The sequence below is a fragment of the Pezoporus flaviventris genome, unplaced genomic scaffold (assembly GCF_033815535.1).
Source record: "Pezoporus flaviventris isolate CSIRO_AGI_PZ_B2104156 unplaced genomic scaffold, CSIRO_AGI_Pfla_v1 ptg000001l, whole genome shotgun sequence".
Classification (NCBI taxonomy): Eukaryota; Metazoa; Chordata; class Aves; order Psittaciformes; family Psittacidae; genus Pezoporus; species Pezoporus flaviventris.
In genome coordinates, this window is record NW_026892549.1 from 62,561,262 (window position 1) to 62,582,498 (window position 21,237).

At 43.3% G+C, this 21,237-nt stretch overlaps 1 protein-coding gene across 2 annotated transcripts in view; it reads left to right on the forward strand.

The window, feature by feature from the left end:
- The first annotated feature begins 124 nt into the window (after nucleotides 1-124).
- Nucleotides 125-21,237, forward strand: part of ALG14 (ALG14 UDP-N-acetylglucosaminyltransferase subunit) — a 36,882-nt gene continuing 15,769 nt past the window's right edge. The window contains exons 1-2 of one of the 2 annotated variants that reach the window (XM_061461904.1): nucleotides 125-286; nucleotides 19,318-19,469. In XM_061461904.1, the coding sequence (XP_061317888.1) occupies nucleotides 274-286; nucleotides 19,318-19,469 (165 nt within the window). In that variant the 5' untranslated portion in view covers nucleotides 125-273. Of the gene's footprint in view, nucleotides 287-16,886; nucleotides 17,052-19,317; nucleotides 19,470-21,237 lie in introns of those variants that run through there. The other variant, XM_061461893.1, reaches the window with a different exon arrangement.

The following is a 21,237-nucleotide window of genomic DNA, read 5'->3' on the forward strand; positions in this document are numbered from 1 at the left end:
CCGCCGCCACCTGCCGCCGGGCTCCGCTCGCTGCCGCTGCCCCGCCCGCTCGCTCTCCACAGCAGTTCCCGCCGCCCCTCAGCGCGGCGGGTCCACCACGGCCGGGGCTAAGCGCTTGCGGCGCGGAACGGCACCATCCGGCAGCGTTCTCCTGTACAGGGGGCCCATTGTCTGCAGTGTGTGACGAGAAGTGCGCTGAGGCGGCCGGCCGTGCCCCGGGGAGCCGTTCGTGCGCTCCTCGGCAGCGCTGCGGAGCAGAGGGTAGCACCCGTCATGCGGAGAACAGGTAATGCGGATGTTCGCTGGTGCTAAATGAAGTGCTGTGAGTTTTGTCCGATTGTTTCTCATTTTATGGTTTTGAGCTGTTGGCAAAATTAAATGTGGTCATGGTAAACAGTTTTCTAACTAGAAAGCATGATCACAGAATCATATAACGGTTTGGGTTGGAAAGGACTTTAAGATCATCCAGTTCCAACCCCCTGCCATTGGCAAGGACACCTTCCACTAGAGCAGGTTCCTCCAAGCCCCTGTGTCCAACCTGGCCTTGAACACTGCCAGGGATGGGGCAGCCACAGCTTCTCTGGGCACCCTGTGCCAGCACCTCAGCACCCTCACAGGGAAGAGTTTCTGCCTTAGATCTAACCTGAACTTCCCCTGTTTCAGTGTGAACCCATCACCCCTTGTCCTATCACTATAGTCCCTAATGAAGAGTCCTTCTCCAGCATCCTTGTAGCCCCCCTTCAAGACACTGGAAGCTGCTCTGAGGTCTCCACGCAGCTTCTCTTCTCCAGGCTGAACAGCCCCAATGTTCTCAGCCTGTCTCCATACAGGAGGTGCTCCAGTCCCCTAATCATCCTCGTGGCCTCCTCTGGACTTGTTCCAACATTTCCATATCCTTCTGATGTTGAGGACACCAGAACTGCACACGGTGCTGCAAGTGGTGTCTAATGAGAGCAGAGCAGAGGGGCAGGATCACCTCTCCCAACCTGCAGCTCACGCTCCTGTTGATGCAGCCCAGCACATGGGGGGTTTCTGGGCTCAAGCGCACACTGAAGCAGCTCATGTTCAGTTTCTCATCCACCAAGACCCCCAAGTCCTCCTTAGGGCTGCTCTGGATCACCATTCCTCTTGGCATGCTTCTACTACCATACGTGTCCTAAACCACCTCAATTTTCCATTAAGGTGTCCTGATCTTTCTGATAATTTAGGAATTCTCTCTCAACGTAACGTTGAAGGTGTTCATGTATATCCCACACTGGATTAAGCTGCAGCCAACAGAGAGCTCACCTACCCCAGCTATGTACACCAATCCCTCTTGCAGGATGCCTCCCATGACAGGAACACCGTGGCTTAAGGCTGAACAGAAACTGATGTTGGCTTGTGTCGAAGTGCCCGCCTGTGAAATGCAGAAACTCCGGTGCTGATTACTGCAGCATTGAGCCATTCCTGCTGCAGGAAGAGGATCCTGTGGGAGGTGGCAGGGCACACCGCCAGCACCTGTAACTGAGTCTTGGCTTCATCTTGGCTCAGTCTATTACTGAACACAAATTGACTCCTGGGTAGGCATTCACGTGAACATTTGAGCTACTCAAGTTTGATTTCCTACAGGCTTGTGTCTTATGGCTGATCAGGTTGTAAACTGATCAGCAAAATTCCACAGGACATTCTCAGCTGAGTGAAGGAAGAGGTCCCATTCTTCTTCCAGTCTTCTTCCATTCCAGAAACAGATGGTCATATAAAGGGAAAAATATCAACACAATTTGCTACTGAAATTGGGATAAAAGCCTCATCTTTGTCCTATCAGTTTATTCCTCATATAAAAGAAGATTTCAACTTATTTTCTATGTCTACAGATTTAGTGAAACAAAACAGCCACTAAACCCCGAGAACTGCATGGGGGGATCACAGACCACTTTCAGGATGACACAAACTAAATATTCCATGAGAATTTTTTCTTTAGTAATTCACCTTCCAAAGAACAGTCCTCACTTTTTGCTTAATCCAATATCACTGACTTTGCAGTTTCTTTATGCATATTCCTTGCCCTCTTCAGTTGTAACAGCTATGACAGTGGTCTTCCATATGGACCAGCAGTGGACCTGTGGGGTGCCAGAGGACCTGCAGTGGCCATGAGGGCAGGAATGGTTGTTCTCAGTCCCACCGGTACAGGCAAGAACTCTTTCCACTCATGGTTAAGAACAAAAAGCTCTGAACAACAAGCTCTGGCAGATTTAGCTGCTGTGTTTTAAGATGTTGTTTCTTCCAACTGCCTGAGGTCACAATCACTCTAGTAGAGCACAACAGTGAAAGCAGGTAATTTTTAATATGCCAGCCTGTCACTTGGAGTCTCCACCATAAGAGTGTGGTAATACCTAGCAGCAGGGTAAAGCAGACACTTAAGAGTAGTAATGTCTTAAACTGAGCATATAACTTTGCTAGAGACCACCTATCAGAGCCGTAAGCCTCAAAATAACCCATCACCATTATGCACTTTCTGGTTAGGAAGCATCTAGAAGACAAAACAGACTTCCTTCAAACCTCCCTAACAGGCCTGTGTAGCACACAATCCTACCAAAGAATTCCTTCATCCCGGTGTGCTGCGTGGGTGAAACAAACCAGTCTGACCTGCCTCACTGCTCTCTCCTTGGCCCATGCCCAGCATGTTGTTGAGCACGCAGCAGATCTTGACCAGAGGCAATGCCATCTCTCAACAGCCCCCACCACACACAATGGGTTGAGCGCTGTTGACTGTAGAGCTGAGAATGGTGATGCACTGAGGACTCCTGCCTGGCAGCTGCTCTCCATGTGAGCATATGTCAGGATATTTCTCAAGATTTTGGGGAATTTGCTGCCTGTGGGGGTATGAAGGCCTTGCAGTAGAAGGGAAGCCTGTAGACATGGTTAGATATGGCTACCATAAGTCCAGGTTGCTTTAGACTGGTTATCTGTCCTCTTTTGCAATCAGAAATGCTCTCCAGAAAGATTTTGAGAATGGCTTGTATATCTGCTATACACAGATATCTAATAATCTTCTTAGATTGGCTGTTACTGCTTATATGCAACAACCTCACCTTGGATGTCCCATGTCCAGCAATCCCAATGAGATCCTGAGAGCAAACATTTAGAGCAAATACATGCCTGTATTGCATGTGCAAAGCAATTCCAATAAACAACTCCTACAAAGTGTTGCTTGAACTTTACCACACCATTACTTTGAGCATTTCCAGTAAGTCATAAAAGTGTAAGACTTACTGTGCTTACATGATGCAAGCTGTGCACGCATTTCTGCACCAGAAATACAGTAGCTAGAGGGGAGGATAAACAGTCACCAGAGCAGTTTATCACAGCCAGCTGGTTGCTGTACAGTGACCACAGTTTGGCTTTCATAACTAATACACCTTTTCCTCTCTCCCTTCTGATTTGCAGCCATCTTTTTTTCCAGCAGCTGCAAAACAAAGTTGCCACCACTAAATGATAACTGTCAAGAACTTCCTCAGCAACAAACACCATTTCTGAAGCCAAGCTTCATCAGGGCAGGGAAGTACAGGCTTGCTGAGGTGAGGTGTGGAACAGAGATTTAGGAACACAGGGCAAAACATAAAATTATATTCCATGTTGATAGATGGCACATATCATAGAATCACAGAACCACAGAATGTTTTGGGACCTTAAAGCTCATCCAGTTCCAGCCCCCGCCACGGGCAGGGACACCTTCCACTAGAGCAGGTTGCTCCAAGCCCCTGTGTCCAACCTGGCCTTGAACACTGCCAGGGATGGGCAGCCACAGCTTCTCTGGGCACCCTGTGCCAGGGAAGAACTTCTGCCTGAGAGCTCATCTCAGTCTCCCCTCTTGCAGTTTAAAGCCACCCCCGTTGTCCTATCACTACATGTCCTTGTCAAAAGCCCCTGTCCAGGTTTCTTGCTGGAAGCTGCTTTAAGGTCTACCTGGAGTCTTCTGGCTGAACAAGCCCGGCTTTCTCAGCCTGTCTCCATGGGAGAGGTGATCCAGCCCTCTCATTATGTGCTGAAAGACCATAGGGAAGGTAGAGAAGACATGGAAGTGTCACAGTAGCATTCACAGGTAAGAGCATAATTCTGTTGACTTCAGCTGAATCATCTTATTTACATTATGTAAAAGAAAAACTGGGCTCTGCTCTTCATATATGCTTTAATTACAATTAAACATCTTGGTTCTGTTGATGATTTTCAGCTTCCTGCTAATTAGGCCCAGGAATTCCATAAAGGAAGGACAAACTCTGCTGAAATGGATGGGGTCTGCTAAGACGGGTGTAAAAGAGAAGGTAGCTCAATATAAATTACTTGAAGTCCGTAGTAATCCACCCTCAGCCAAGCTGTACACTCCTGCTCCATACCCTTCTCCTTCTGTAATTACTTGCAGGGTGGCACTTTAGGTATGGTAGAAATTTGTTGTCAGATGACTGCTTGTAACTCCCCCTAAAATCTGTGAGAGGGATGTGACCATGAATAGAAAACTACACAGCACCCTTTCCTAAGTACAGCTGTAATTTCAGAACCATGCTTTCTCAGAGCTGAGCCTACTTCTGCCAAGAATGAAGCCTTTCTCATGACTGCTGTACTCAAAAGTGAGACACTAAAATACTTTTAGAGCATTTGAAAGTTATTTCAGCTGTGGTTTTGAGCTTACACAGGATGCAACTAACCTGTCTGTCTGAATTTACCAATGGCAGTAAGAGTAGAGTTTTAATGAATGGTGAAAGCCTGATGAGTTTATGAAAGAAATTACATAACGTGGTGGTGTAGCAGCAGTCGATTGAACTCAGTGACCTAAAAAATGCTTGGATTTATTTCTGTCTCAAGAAGTTCCAAGCTCTGCCTGTCAGCATCAGGAGATCTTCCCAGAAAAATCAATTATACATGTAAGCAAAAATATCACAGGAAGAAAGAACATATGAAAAAGCAAGCACAATTGTCCTTTCACAGCACTGAGAATCGAGAGTAACTCCACTGAAGCCAAGGAGTTACACTGGTGTGAGTGAGAAAAGAACCAGCTCCATTGACTGAAATTACTCAGGCCACACAAGGAGTCCAATCACAGTAACTGTGGGCAGCTAATATCATGCTTTTAATTCAGAAAGCCAAAGACTGAAGAGAGGAGACTGAAAAGAAAGGATCCAAATTTGGGCTTAGCCAAAAAAAGGAAGCTGAAAAATAGCAGGAAAATGGTGAATGGAAAAGGGGAAAAAAGAAACAATTTCTATAACATCCTCCCTCACCCAAAAATATCTATAGAAAAAACAGAGTGACTCTGCTTGCTTTTTTGTTTAACTGGGTACATGCAGGGTGTTCAACAGCTGCTGAGCTGTATGCTTCTCTGAATGAAAAGTGCTAGCTTCATTTGCCAAACAGCAGACCCATTTTGTGTGTTGATGCATATTGTGTAAAACCGGCTCAGATTGAGAGCTGCAGAATGTGAGCATTACCTTTCCAGCATAGGTCACTGTAACGTATTCTGTCCCATCTTTAGGTAGCAGTGTACTAAGCAATTCCTTCACTTTGCCCTGCTGTAGCTTACTTCCTCTAAACACACCCTCCTTTTTTTCATCTTAGGTCAGTGAGTTTAGTTTTCCTAGCTCCTGTCACCTCCCCATTTGAAATAGCATTTCTGCCAGCAGCACCTACTCTCACTGATGGAAAAAAGGCTTGCTTCTGGGAAGCTATCTAGTCACTAACCCTTCCTGTACCTCCGTCTCCCTTCTTCAGTTTCCTTCCAGTTTTGCTGTCTTCTCTAGTTATCTCTTATCACACGCTGTCTCTTTCATCTAGTTACACCTCACCTGCATCATCACCCTCTATTGGTTTTATAGGCCTGATTATAATTGTCCAGCAGCTATTGAGGACCTGTAAAACAGCACACTGTGAGTTTATTTTGCTGCATTACAAACTTCTATGCTGATGCACTATGTCAGTGTTATGACAAGACATCAAACCGCATTAAGACAGATGTGCTGAATATGATCCATGGAACTTGCAGGAACTCCATCTCTGTTTTTCTTTCCCAGGTCATTCTGTCTCCCGTTTTACCCCTTTCCCATTTATTGTCTATTTTCTTACCACCTCTTCATTTCCTGTCACTTTTCTTCCTCCCGTGACTTCCTTCATTGTCCACCTGACATTCCTCCATGCATTTTCTTTCCTGTCAAAGTGCTTGCACAAAGGACTATAACAGAGGCAGGACTGCAGCTTTGTTAAATGTGTCCTTGGCTCTTTAGTAAACAAAGCTCCACCTGGGTGTATCTTTGGGACCAGCAAATTGAGGGTCTAGAAAGCATTCCATTGCCAAAGGCTTAAACCAGAGAGCTCTGAGGTTAACATGACTTCTCAGTTCCCTAATCTCCAAGATGGAGCATACCAGAAACAGCAGGAAGAAGCTTGATGAAATAATACCAGATTCTTTTCTTCACATGCACATTTCCTTTTGCTTTGTCAGAGTCAAGGCTCTTAGCAACAAGATCAGTGTGGAGCAGGGCAGTGACTAGAATTTGATGATGTCAGAACAGCAGAAAATGGAAGAAGATGTACTTTGTAATGGCATACAATTGAAAAGCATGAAATTGGTGCCAAGCAGTGCTAACAACAAAGTATTTCCCAACAATTCAACAAGCAAAGGGTCAGAAAGCAATGGTTTTTTTTTTAAATGTTCATACTGTTAATTAAAATCACCATAATTCAAGTAGAGACCAAAACAGTGCTCCTTGATATTTGCTATTTTGTGCTATTTCATTTTATGTGATAGCATCTTATTTTAAGGAGCAGCACACCAGGTAAAAAGACAGTGCACATGCTTGGGGTAGTATAACTCATCTGTATGCTAAAGATAGCTTCTAAGCCTTGCTTAGATCTGTCTAAACCTTGGCACAGGCCATAGCAGCTGCACAGCATTTAACTTTGCCTCTTTCAGCATGCACCACAGGGTGGAAAGAATGGTTTATGAAAATGTTTTAATGACAGCCATACAGGCCTGAAAAGGTGAAGGAGTTTCTTGAAAATATAGTTTCCTCTGTCATTTTTTTCAGGTTTTGCAAGAATTTCTCTATCAGTTTTAGTGCTTTTTCCATCTTCTGTTGATCTGTGAAAGCCTTGATTAAACAAAGCAGGAAAATGACTTAGCGGCACAAGGAAACAGTGAAACCTGGTGCACACTCACATCATGTATCTCCAAATACTGTTGAAATCCATCAAGAAACCCTGACTAAGAAAACAAGGAACTGTTTTTCACATAGTTCTCAAATACAGTGCTCAATAATACTTGTCATAATTATATATTTCTTCAGAGAACAAGAGGATTTTAAAATTCATGTCCCTTAAAGCTTCTTTATTTCATATTTTGCAGTAAATAGTAATGTGGTGTAATACATTATTTTAAAAGGAATACTATTATGAAGTAAGTCTTAGGAACTTACAAAGTCCTAATTTTGTCATTTTAGTAGCCCCAGAATGTACTATTCATTTTCTTTTATTGCTAATAATGTCTTACAGCAAGGACCCTGCTCTTAGCAGTGATACTTGTTAATACTGTCATTTTTTGCACATTTTGAGTTGCCACTATTATAGAATCTTACGTAGAGTTTTAGTCTCCATTGACAACAGCATGTGTAGTGATTCCCCCTCTCTCTAAAGCCTTGATCTGCTTGTTATTTGATACAGACTTCGCCCCTCTGTGCAAGTCCAGCCAGATGAAGGAAACTGTGCTCTGTACTGTAACTTCCAAACCTGTGATTCAAGACAGCAGTCCTGCTAAGAAAGATACAAAAACAGAATAAACAGTACATTTAAATACATCAGTGCTAAACCACGGAAATAAAGTTTGCCTTTCAGACCAAGTGGGGGATTTATTTAGGTTTCCACTTCCAGTGACACTATTCAACACCATACACATTTTTGCTGATGAACAAAGCTTGCTCTGATTGACTTACGCAAGTGTCTACAAATATTAGAAAAATATTGAATATAAGACCCAAGGATAATTAAAAATAAGGAAAATACAAAAATAATCCTAATAGTATATGTGATATATACAACGTTTCACCATAAAAATGTATCATGCAAACATTAACAAAGGGTTTGAAAAGTCTCTTTGTGAATTGTACCAAACATATTGTCCAAGTGAATAAACTGCATTGTAACAGACACTAATTGCAATGTCTTGGTTGTGGTGTTTTGGTTTGCTTTTCTTCCCCCCAGTATTGCACATTTATACATGTTGTACACATTTGCTGTAATAATTCTAATGGGACTGCTTAAAGAGCCAGTGTTTCAACAGCTGTGCGTTTGATTTGCTGAATAATGGCTTTTACACATCTGGAGTTCCTCTGGTGAGGTCTTCTTTTTCTATATGGATATTATGCCCCAGTGGAAACAGGAATCTCACCACTGAAAGTGAGAACTTCCAGATTCAAGATATCTTGGGCAACAGTACCTGCACCTCTGCAGAGCAAGATGTTCTAGCCTAGTGCTGTGTTCTGCAGTGCGTAAGTCAGATGTGTTCTGTACTCCAGGCATATGCACAGAGTGTTAGACATCTCAGACTCACTGGATGTGCCAGACATACCACGCAGCTAGTCCATCATGTTCAGAATTAAGACAATTACATGCTTATTTATACAGGGCATCTGAACAAACTCGTGTGTGCAAGTTATCCCACAGATAAATATATGAAGCCAGGTGCTGGAGCAGGTAATGTTCTGCACCTCATATAATTTATCTTTCCTTAAAATCTACATATATATCCTTAAAACAGGGACAGTCTTTTCATCTGACTTTTGCACAGTGTCTTTCCCAAAGAATTCCTGCATGCTGCAGCAATAAGAAAGTGAATCTGGATGAGAATACAGCACTTCATCCCCCCCATCACCACTGTGGAAGGCTTCTCGTGATCCGATTCTTAACTACAAAAGTACACTGCAAAGGGAGAAGTCTGGGGCAGTAACTCTTCAGTTTCACTTTGAACAACCTTTTCTTTTTGCCTTTGTGTGAACAGTGCTCTTTAAAGGTGATTGCGCTTCACCTTACAAACAGTTTCTCAATTAATTTGTTAAAATACCATAATAATTGAGGCTTATACAAGCTCTTGGCTTGACTGTTATCTACGTAAGAGTTACTTGTGTTTAAAATTGTACCAGTCCTCAAACACAAAGCTACAATCAAAAAGACAACATAGTTTGTCTTTGAAGTATTCAAAAAAGACTATCAAAGCACTTGTAAGAGCCCTGTTTGGAAATTATTTGTAGTATTTATTTGTCTTTGATCAGCAGTAGGCAATCAGAAGCTGTAATATAATACAATACTGTATTTTCAGTAATGTTTATCATCAGCCAGCAAAATAATTAATACCATAAATTAACTCCAAGCAATCGTCTCATTATCACCATTTAATTCTCAACAAGGAATCCACCAACTCTCTTGACACCTTAACAATGCATTACATTCACAATAACTAATGCAAACAATGTCTCATTTCCCAACATTTGTTTAAGCTGTAATACAAGAACATGCCCATACTGTCAAGCATAGAGAGAACCCTGTTACACATCACCTGCAGTTGATGACAAAAAATGGGAGGGGTATCTGGTTTTAAACCTTATGTTCTTACATAATCAAAGACTGGTAAAATGTAGTGCAGAAGGCGAGTTACATTGGCTATAGCTGGACTCACATCGTACCTATTGCCAACTAAACAAAAGCACTACATTCAGATTTCAGAATTTTCCTATTTTTTCTTGCAAGAATGATACACAAACATACACAAATTAAAATACTGAGACAACTCAGCCAGCCTTACAAACTCTACAAAGAATTCCATTTATCTCCATTCAGAGCTAGTGGAGTTATTACATTCAATTGACTTTAACATTACTTTTACAGATCCCCAGACCTACAGCCGTTCCTGGCAGCATGCCCAAAACTCTTAGTCAACAAATGACATATTTTTAAATGGAACTTCATAAAGAGAAGACACGAGGAATGCAGGAGGAAAAGAAAATGAAAGACAGTGAAGAGCAAAACCAGAAGACAGGCTGAGAACACTGGGGCTGTTGAGCCTGGAGAAGAGAAGCGGCGTGGAGACCTCAGAGCAGCTTCCAGTGTCTGAAGGATGCTAGAGAGGGACCTGTAGCAACAGGACAAGGGGTGACAGGTTCAAACTGAAACAGGGGAAGTTCAGGTTAGATCTAAGGCAGAAGCTCTTCCCTGTGAGGGTGCTGAGGTGCTGGCACAGGGTGCCCAGAGAAGCTGTGGCTGCCCCATCCCTGGCAGCGTTCAAGGCCAGGTTGGACACAGGGGCTTGGAGCATCCTGCTCTAGTGGAAGGTATCTCTGCCCATGGCAGGGGGGTGAAATTGGATGATCTTAAGGTCCTTTCCAACCCGAATCATTCTGTGATTCTTTGGTTGTATTCTCTTTGAATATGACCAGTTCTTTCCAGTGCCAGCATGTAAATAATTCAATGCTAGACCTTTAGAAACTTCAAGAGCTCAGAAAACCATCCTCACTTTCAAGTCAGTAACCTATCTTTGTATTGGAAGGTATCAGTCCTGATGAATTTTGTACACTCGTGAGGAGAGGATGGAGAGAGTGTAGAAGGGTGAGAGGCCTTTCTCTCAAGCCTAAGAATGCTGAGGGATGAATACTGAAATCTGGAAGAAGAACTGTGACTGACAGCAGCAGCCCCCAAATACCTGTTTTTCAGTCTGAGAGAAGAGGTACACTCTGATACAAGCTGATGAATGAGACCAAGCTATCCCCCTGCCCAGGCAAGGGCTGGTTTTCTGACAGCAATTCTCCTCATCCTCCTCACAGACCCCTGGAAAGCTCAGGAAAACCCCACCTGAAAAGCAACTGTGAATATGCAGAGAACCTACATCCTAACCTGCAAGTTCCTTGCCAATTTTGTCTAAACATTATAAACAGACATAAAGACCTATTTCCAGGAAGATAATCTCAGAATCCAAATCTATTTCTTGAAGTACTTTTATTGAAAGGCCTTATTTTTACAGGGTGAGTGGCCAGAGGCACCCACGCACCTCAAGGTCACTCAGGACTTTGAAGATGTGACAGTGCTCTCTTTCTCCTGGCTTTTTTAAGAGATCAAAGAACATCACCTTACAGTATGTCACAGGGACTGCTCCCTGCGCATGCTAACCAGTAATTACAGCAAGTTACAATATGTAATTTTGGTGCCCTTGCTTCATAAAATCACACTCAGAATGCACCCAAACAATTACCAAACCTTGTGTCACTCAGAAGGCACCCAAACTACTGCCAAGTCTTATGTCATCAAAGCTACAGAAATGGGCTTCCTAGCCACACTGTCAGATGTGGCAGGTTAAAGAAGCATCTGCTTGCAGTGGGGCTCATGCCTGTTAGAGAAGAACATTTTCCTCACAAATTGCTGCTTTGATTCTAATTCATTAGACCCAGCCTCCTCCCTCCGTTCCCACTTCCAAAGACTGCATACAGAGAACCTGTCATTGCCAGAAAGAAGGAATTATTTCAATAGTGGGAGGGAAGGTTACCTTATTTATTGAGTTGGTGTAAACTCACAACTGCTTTGCTGTCTGGCGGCAGTTAGACACCACAGCTCAGCAGTGGAAATTCAAGTGTAAGCAATGGCAAATGTGAATGGGAGAAAGCATTCATTTTTAATAGAGAATAAATCTCATTATTTGGGGAATTTCATCCCACCCTTTTGGCTGTTTGGGACAAGCAGTGTTTAACTGCGTGCAAATGCTGCGTCTTTGTATCTAAACAAATGACAGCCATTTTATATATATATGAGATGTGCCATTGTACCAGCAAGCACAACCCTAACTATAATGCTGACATAAATATTGCAGGTGTCATTGATTACAAATACAAACCAGGACTATATCAGATTCCATTCCTATAATTGTAATGAGTCACAAGAAGGCAAAATTGCACTTAGCCCAATGTATTTGAAAGTAACTGCTGCAAAAAAGGGACACGTTTCATCACAGCCTGGCTCTGATAACATCCTAATTTCTGCCATCAAGTGAGAACAGCCAGCATCTTATATATTAGCTCATGTATCAGATGCCTGCTTCACCCTGTCCCCAGTTGATTCCCAATGGTCTAATCCACTGATTTAATTAAAAATCCCTTTCCTGCCCAACAGCAGGACTTTTTGCAGCTTGAATTTCTCATTTTAAAGAGGAATCATTAGAAACCCAGAAGTCTTCCGGTTTTCTCTAATCAAAGAGCACCATATCACTGCTCTTTACGTTTCTGAACACCTCAGAAGCATATAAAAATAAGTGTTTTCTGCAGAAAAAAAGTTTACTTCTATAACATACCTTGTTTTTCAAATCACTTCTGCTATGAATCTATTTGCTAAGAACAGTATTTAGATAGATTTAATGCATGGCTGAGGTTTAACATGACAAACGGCTCCACGTTACCATTTTTCCAGTAGCAAAGCCTCAGTAAGAGGTTCCTGCCCTTTTCCTCACTAAACTCCTTCTACCATTTTGGTAGTTTACCTTCAGTTGTGCTAATGCAACTGCTTGTAAAGCTGTACTCTAAGCCAAAACAAGGCAAAATGACCTCATTTAAGAAAACAACAGTACAATCATTCTTGTTCATCGATCTACTTTGAGAATTCATAATTAGAAGGAAAAGAAAAAGCCATTATTCACAATGCCAGTTAAGAAATCATTAATCTAAAATGTATTTCAGTTGCATGGAAAGACTCTCTTGTTTAACAGTTAAAGTTAGATTACTTATGAGTGGAATCTCAGAATGGGAATGGTCATCGGATAGCCAAAGCTGGCTATATTTCATTTCAGGGAAAAAATACTTTTGCTAATATTCCAATTGCAGCCTTTCCTGTCGGAGCCAACAGAACCTGAAACACAAAGAAAGCAAGCTTTCCTCAGCTCAATTTAGTACTCACCAGTGTAACTTTCAAAAGGAGACATGCACCAGATGTACTAGCAAGCTTCTGCAGAGAATATTCACATAAAAAGGATAGCAGCACGTTTTTCTTTGGAACACTGTCTGACAAGCAGTAAATGAAAAAAAATTACACCATTTTATAAAAGCCTATTTTTTTCCTATTCAAGAGTTTCAAGGTTTTCTTTTGGACAACAGTGAGCCATTACTTAGAATAAGCATGGTTTATTGCTCCTCCAAGTAAAGAAGTTCAAAGCTAACTTCCTGCATTAGCAGCAGTTACCAAAGACAGCCCTTATAATTACTGCCCTTGTATCACTTTCTGTCAAATGACTTTTTAGGGCAAGTGCTTCCTCCCAAACAGGTTACATGTTCACTTGCAGTATTACTTCTTTCTACAGCTACCTGAAAGGAGGATGGAGACAGGAGGGGGCTAGGCTCAGCTTCCAAGGAATAAAAGGGCAGGACAAAAGGAAACGGCCTCTAGCTGTGCCAGGACAGCTTTAGATGGAGCTGAGGAACAATTCCTTCCCCAGAGGGTACTCAGGCATTGGAACAGGCTGCCCAGGGCAGAGCTGGAGTCACTGTTCCTGGCAGCGGTCACACACCATGTAGACAAGGCCTCAGTGCCATGGGTTAGTGGTGGCCTTGGCAGCGCTGGGAACGGTTGGACTGGGTGAGATGAAAGGTCTTTCCCAGCCTGGTTGATTTGATGATTCCAGTTTCACAGACTGGAGAATGGTATCCAGCACTAGCCGCTGCCTTCCTCACAGAAGTCCTATACTTCACCTGCTTCACGTTAGTTAGCTAATGTGACCATGATCCGCTAAACTTTGGGAGAGTAACTTCTTTTTCATGCTAACTTTCACATGCATGTCTGATGCTGAGGCAAGGTATTCTCAAGGAATAGATAAGAATAGACAGATAGGAATCAATCACCAAGCTTGCAGCCCAGCTGAATGAGTAGAAAAGAACCTGCTTGCTTCAGGGCTCTTCCAGTTCTTGGACTGAAGCCTCCCTGGTCCAGAACAAGAGAGTGGATTTGCCATGAGGAGAAAACACAAATACATCTATGTCCTACTGAGAAAAGACATGATTAGCAATGTCATACTGTAAATGGGATCTTCATGGGTTCTACTTAATCTCCAGGAAGGGAAAAGAAATACCTGCAGAACTTTATGGTGACTAGGTTGCAGGCTGTTGCTTCACTCTTAAATGGTTACTTTAACCAGTGTCACCAAACTCCTCCCTCAAGCCTTGCAATCTGCTCTGGATACTACTTGAAAGCTATATTCCGTATTCAACCAAAATCCCCAACGAGTAAGAACACTTCCAGCACTTGTTCTATGAGTTTATGAGGCAAACTTGCTGGTTAGGTTTTTAGACTCCTTGAAAGTCAGGACTTTTGCTTTGTGCCCAAAGAACTGTCAAATCCTCAGATTTCTACTCCAAAAGCAGGTATGCATCACTCTTATTGTTCCTCTTGTTTTTAAATGACCAGCCTAGGGAAACAAAAAAAAAACACCTTTCCAACTTTACTGGCTTTAGGTCTGTTTCTCATTACTTCCACCAAATAGCCTTGCAGAAGAACTCTGTATAAGAAGGGAAGTATGTGCATGCAGAAGAATTAACATGAAAAGGAGGAAGTCAGTTGAAGGGGTATATGACTCTGTGCTGCTGACATTCCAGGGCTGTTTCTCTGAATAAAATGCCTAATACAAAGCAGTTCTTTCACACTCCTTACAGCAGGAAAAATAAGTGCAAAGTAAGATACAAAAAAGCCTTGGGGAAAAAATCCTTTAATAATACAATTGCTAGCTACACCCCCTGTGGCTACCTGGGATACATTCTACATCAGTGATGTTATTGTCACTGAAAAAGCTGCAAGAGGGGTAAGATCACCACAGAAAACATAGTATTTAAACTCCTACAGAACTTATTGTCTTGTTTTAACATAGTTTATTTTCTCAAAAAGGACTGTGGTACTTTCTTCCTCTTTCTTCTGTAGTTTAGAGACTTGCATCTCTATTGTCCCTAATTCTTAGTTTTATGTAGCTAATTAAGTGGAAAGCAAAATGAATTTATGCATGATCAACAAAACTATTAATTAAAACCTTGTTGCTTCCAAGTGTCAACGATGATTAAGCAGTGAGGTACTTTTTGTGAGGTTACTCATTTGGGTGGCAGACCTTACCATAGTAACGCTGGTTTTAATAGTCTCTGCTTAAAATAACCTCTAAATTATATGTTGCACTGGTGTGAAGAAAAACAAAACCTAACCCGTAGAACTGCGAGACATAAAGTAGAAAGATTCACTTCAAACCCCAAGATGGCAAAGGGTAGCTAAAAAGTGTATTGATAACTTGTAAATTATGCACTAACTATTGGAATCTACCACTGACAGAAGTTTCTGCTAAAAATGAGAAAGAAACATTCAGCTTCCAAGGCTGGTGGGGATACAGAAAGCCCAACTAGTTCAGAATGAAAATAAACAGCCAGAGAAACCATAGCAGACAGATGCAGTATTGCACTGCATCTGATCTATTGTGTTTGTGCACTTGAGGTACAAGTGCACAGCTCTCATGCTTCATATGCTTGACAAGTCACCCCATAAAGTAATAGCGTCAAACCACTCCAAAAAGGTATAGAGTTCACTGATCCTGGTTCAGAAGAGGAGGGCCTTGGTCTGTAGCAGACAATTTAAGGGCAATGATGAACAAACTCTACTGTTTCCTAGTCCTAAAATGCAGTATCTTACTCTTTCTAGCAAACAAGTATGGGATTAGTCTGATGGCTGAATCATCACCATGCCCCCAACAAAGAGCAGCTGCTGACAGAGATGGAAAAGAGTGCTGATCTATCATTCCATACTTCTTACTCAACTAAAAAGCTAAAACATTAGAAGTGAATGGAAACAAGAATAGCGAGACACAGTGAAATATTAGCAGTCTTCATTTTATGTGTTACTGTAAGCAATGTATAGTTGCATGTAAGCATACATACCAGGGTAAAGTTTATGCTGCTCATGCTTGCCAATTCCTGCAGGAATCTGTACGTGCCAGTTGTAGCCACATGACTGCTTCTTCAGCCTCTATTTCTGCACTTACAAATTAATTAAAGCATCAGATCTCTTTCAGCAGACTGCAACCCATGTAGAAAGGGCAGACCAGGGCCCAGAGGCGTGGCTCAGCATGCAACACTGTGGTACTTATTTACCCTTCAGGTCAAGCTCCAACACAGGAGTATTTATAGCATCACAGAATGCACTACATGGGAAAGACCTTTCAGCTGATCCAGTCCAACTCTTACCCTAACACTGCCAAGGCCACCACTAACCCATGGCACTGAGGCCTCCTCTCCACGGTGCAGGGACGGTGACTCCAGCACTGCCCTGGGCAGCCTGTTCCAATGCCTGAGCACCCTCTGGGGAAGGAATTGCTCCTCAGCTCCATCTAAACCTCCCCTGGTGCAGCTTGAGGCCGTTTCCTCTTGTCCCATCCCTTGTTCCTTGGCAGCAGAGCCCAGCCCCTCCTGGCTCCATCCTCCTCTCAGGCAGTTGTAGGGAGCGATCAGGTCCCCCCTGAGCCTTCTCTTCTCCAGACTGACCTCCCCAGGTCCCCCAGCCGTTCCCCATCACACTTGTGCTCCAGGCCCTGCACCAGCTCCGTTGCTCTTCTCTGGCCCCGCTCCAGCACCTCAATGTCTCTCTTGTCGTGAGGGGCCCAGAGCTGAACACAGGATTCGAGGTGTGGCCCCACCAGTGCCCAGTACAGGGGGACAATCACTGCCCTGGCCCTGCTGCTGCATTGGTGCTGATACAGGCCAGGATGCTGGTGTCCTTTCAGAGCTCCCGGGACGCGGCTGACGAGCAGCTGTAGCCGCGAAGGCCGGTTTCTGAGGAGGTCTGAGCCACGCCGGCTGCCGTACGAGGGAGGTGGTACTGGGCGGGGCGACTGCACGGCTGCCTCGGCGCCATGGAGCCCCCGCTGTCTGTCGCCTTCCTTCTCCTCCTCCCCTTACTGCTGGTCTCCTTGGTGCTCCTGGCGAGGAGGCGCCGCAGCCGGCGAACACCTCCCTTCAGCCTCCTGGTGGTGGCCGGCTCCGGTGAGTAGGAGATACCGGTAGCGGAAGCGGGTCCCGGGGCAGAGCGCCCGCAACTGGCTCCAGGAACTACAACTCCCGAGATGCAGCGGGAGCCAGGGAGGCGGTCAGCAGTGTGTCCTGGTGCATGCCGGGAGCTGTAGTCGCGGGTTCCGCTACCGGGCTGATGGGAGGTCCTTCACTCCCTCACGGCGGCTGTCCCAGGCGGTCGGGTGCCCTCAGAGCCGCCGCCTGCCTTTGGGGTTGTCAGAGTCATAGAATGTTATAGAAGAGCAGAATGGTTTGGGTTGGAAAGGTTAAAACTCATCTGCCACAGCAGGGACACCTTCCACTAGAGCAGGGTGTTCCAAGCCCCTGTGTCGAACCTGGCCTTGAACACTGCCAGGGATGGGGCAGCCACAGCTTCTCTGGGCACCCTGTGCCAGCGCCTCAGCACCCTCACAGGGAAGAGCTTCTGCCTTAGATCTAACCTGAACTTCCCCTGTTTCAGTGTGAACCCATCACCCCTTGTCCTATCGCTACAGAGCCTGATGAAGAGTCCCTCCCCAGCACCCTTGTAGCCCCCTTCAGACACTGGAAGCTGCTCTGAGGTCTCCATGCAGCCTTCTCCAGTTCTTTAGCTCCTGATTTGAGTAACTGTTAAGCTTCACCTTTATTTGGAGCATTTTCGCCTGTATTTATGTCTGCTGGTTGGGTCTCTGAGCCTTCCCTTCAGAAGGCCCATGCGTATCACCCAAGTCACTGACAAATGTACTGACTAAACCAGATGTGAGACAGAGCTGTGCAGCTGCTTGGTCTTCTGACAGAAAGTGATTGATGGCAACTCAGGGGGAGGCTTTCCAAGTATCAGTACATCCCCTACATACCTGTCATTCTGCAATGATTTTACCCAAGCCACATTCCTCTGGTTTACTTGGGAGAGTCTGCCAATGTTTTCCAAGTGTGTCACCCCACACTAAGAAGTCACATACGTCTACTCCTTGTTACCTCCCAAAAGCCACAGGGCAATTAATTTGCCCCCCCCCAAAATAAGACTACCATGAAAATTTGCCATTGCTGTTCTGTGAATGCTCAGATGATTGCATTAAAACTTGTGAAACTTCAATAAACCATCACTCACAAGAGAATCCTAGCAGATACTGCATGAATTTCTGTGGGAAGGTGGCAAACTCTCATGTCTAATGCAGCAGCATAGCTCTAGCTGCTTGTAAGCTGTCAGCCAAGAGTGCTTGGCTTATATAGCAAAGATCTCGTAGGAGGTTAATGACACTGGGCAGCAGGAGGCAGTAGGAATGCATTTAGTTTACTATTTTGTTCTGCAACTTCCAGCAGAGTGAAAACCAACACATCCAGTAGAGCTTATGCACATACTTTGGGGTGCAGTTTGATGGTAAGCTGATCCAGCCCAACAGGCAAAAGATGGGATGGCTCCACTTTACCTACACAGACATTTTTCCCTTTGCCACTGTTACAGGCACTCCTGGAGCTCCAGTTCAGGAAACAAAACTGACCAAAACCAACTCAAAAAACCACCCTGCTCCAAAAACCTACAAACACAATAAATACACCCTCCCCTTCTCCCCAGGTCAATGACACTTTATCTACCCAAACAAAGTGACCTTGCAGTGCGAAGGTTGTCGGCACCCATTCAAGGTTAAAGCATTTGGCTGGAGCTGGGCTGTTTCTTCTGCCAGCTCTTATACTGGCTTAGCTGCAGAGTGAATTTGCTGCTTCCTTAATTTCAGTGTTATGAGTTGGGGTAGTGCAGCCCCTGCTCTTGCAGGTCATAGGACTGAGCACTGGGTAGGGTCAGTGGGAGTTATGCTTCCATGGCACAGCTCTGAGCTGGATCCTGCCCACCTTCATTTCTGACCATTGCACCATAGTATGGCTTTTGAGTATGGACTACTACAGTATAACTGCCCAGGTGTTTTTGCAGGACGGGACATTGAACACAAATGCCATACTTCTGTGAATCCTGCTTCAATCCCATTTAACTAAAAAACTTCCATCAATACAGTCTTGGGGTAAAGGTTGGATATGATGATCTTAAAGGTCTTTCCAACCTGGCTGATTCTGTGATTCAGTGGGAGCTGAACTGCCTTCATGTTAAACACTCTCAAACATCCTGTAATTGAATCCTCTACTCTCAGAGGAGTGTCACTGATAATAGTAGCACTAATGAGTTTTAAATGGAAAAGTGTCTCACTCGGCTGAAGAAAGTTACAACATTTCTCATATACTAACTGCAGTTTACTTTGTTTTACAGGCGGGCACACAACAGAAATCCTGAGGCTACTGAGCTGTTTGTCGGAGTCATACTCTCCCAGACATTATGTTTTTGCAGACTCAGACACGATGAGTGAATCTAAAATACGTTCCTTTGAACAAAAAAGGGCTGAAACGTTCTCCACTTCCCAGGTAACTTGTTAAAGATGCTTTTGTACAGTAAAATGATCTTAACATGTAATTCTAATTCAAGATAATTCCAAGATTATTCTTTAAAATGATATTTTTAATACCAACAAGTGCTTTGGATTTTCTAGGTATTGAGAATCACTTGCACTAAAGTTCAGCTAAAGGTGCCATTCTGTACATATTGCTTTGTATCATTCTAAAAGTGAACTAAACAAACATGATTAATACTGTACTAAAGAGATACTGAAAATGGAAGTAAATACACCTAAAAATAGCAAATGCCATTCTTGCTACCAGTTTTCACTTTCTCTTAGATGGTCTTTACCTTCTGTTAACATGTTAATCCCATTTAAAGCAACGGGGAAACATAACTGTAGTGAAAGTGGCTGTACAAGAAAAGCGTGCTGGAAATAACTACCTTATAATCTTGTAAACCAGCTAGCTAAGTGCTGTTTGGAGCTATAAAAATACTGGGGCAGGAATACGGTGGGTTTTTTTTAACTTTGTTTAAGTTTAGTTTGGCATTTCCCTCAGTGACATAATGTACTTTTTAAAGAAATTGTATCTACAGATGTTTTCTCCAAGTAAACCTCCATTGAAATTGTATTACTTTTGTGTGTTTTAAAATCAAGCTTTAGTTACATATGCTTTAGAAGTATACAATACCTCTTCATGTCAGATAGTTTTCTGGTTGATGACCTGAGCAAACGCTGAACTCCTAAAAAGGATGAAAACATCATGAAAATATCCTCTTTATCTCTTTTATCAGATGTGTTCTTGCTTTGAGCTAGTTTGCTGTATGATTAACAGACAGCAGTATAACTGTGGTGACTTGGAATGTGATCTGATGTCCAGTGAAACTAATAGAAAGTTAATATTTTTGCTTAGAAATGGGAATAAGTACAATGGAAATGAACTACAGAAATCTTAGTTCTTTCGAACAAGTAGTACAACACACAGTAAATTATTTATGTGGTACTGAATTCATATGGTGCATGTTGTCTTCAGCAGTGCTTGTGGGACAAAACGTAGTACCAATGATTTGCAGAAAAAAAACTTTTAATGTAAGCCTTAGGTGAGCAATAAGGCTCACATAGGAAGAACGTTTTTAACTTTGTTTACCCCACTTCCTACCTTGGAAGATGAAGTACAAGCAGCTGAATCCAGTGGTATGACTTTGTTTCAAATGGAACATGGCAGTTCCTTCTCTCATCGTGCAACAAGGATGAAAGTTTAGTAAAGTGACCACAGGTATTTCCTGTTCAGAGGAATCTGGTTTTGGTGATCAGCCATTCACACTCATGTGAAAAATGTCCAACCCTACTTATTAAATATATTAAAAATACATATTTTGACTATTAAAAGATTATGCAGTTTTCCACTAGTTCACTTAGTTGTGCTAAGCAATTTCCTTCATACCCCTTCCAACTGCTAACAGATCACGTAGTTATATTTTCCTTCAGCATTAAAAGCCAGAGGAACATTTTTGGCTGCATCTGATTCTGCTGTCTGGATAACAGATGCTCGTTTTCCTTTGACCATTTTTTTTTTTTCCACTGAGCAAAAGTATCTAGAGTGGAAATGGAAGGCAAATTTTGGGAAGTAAAGGCCACATGGCTATAGCATACATTTGCTAACTTTCAGAATGTGCTTTTGAGGTTTAGCACTGGGAATGCTGGAGACCATCAAGCATTTCAAAATCGTGTGTTAGTAGCTTCCTGCAGCTTTGAATAAACAAAAGGGAAAAGTCTGAGAGCTTCAACCCGTTCCC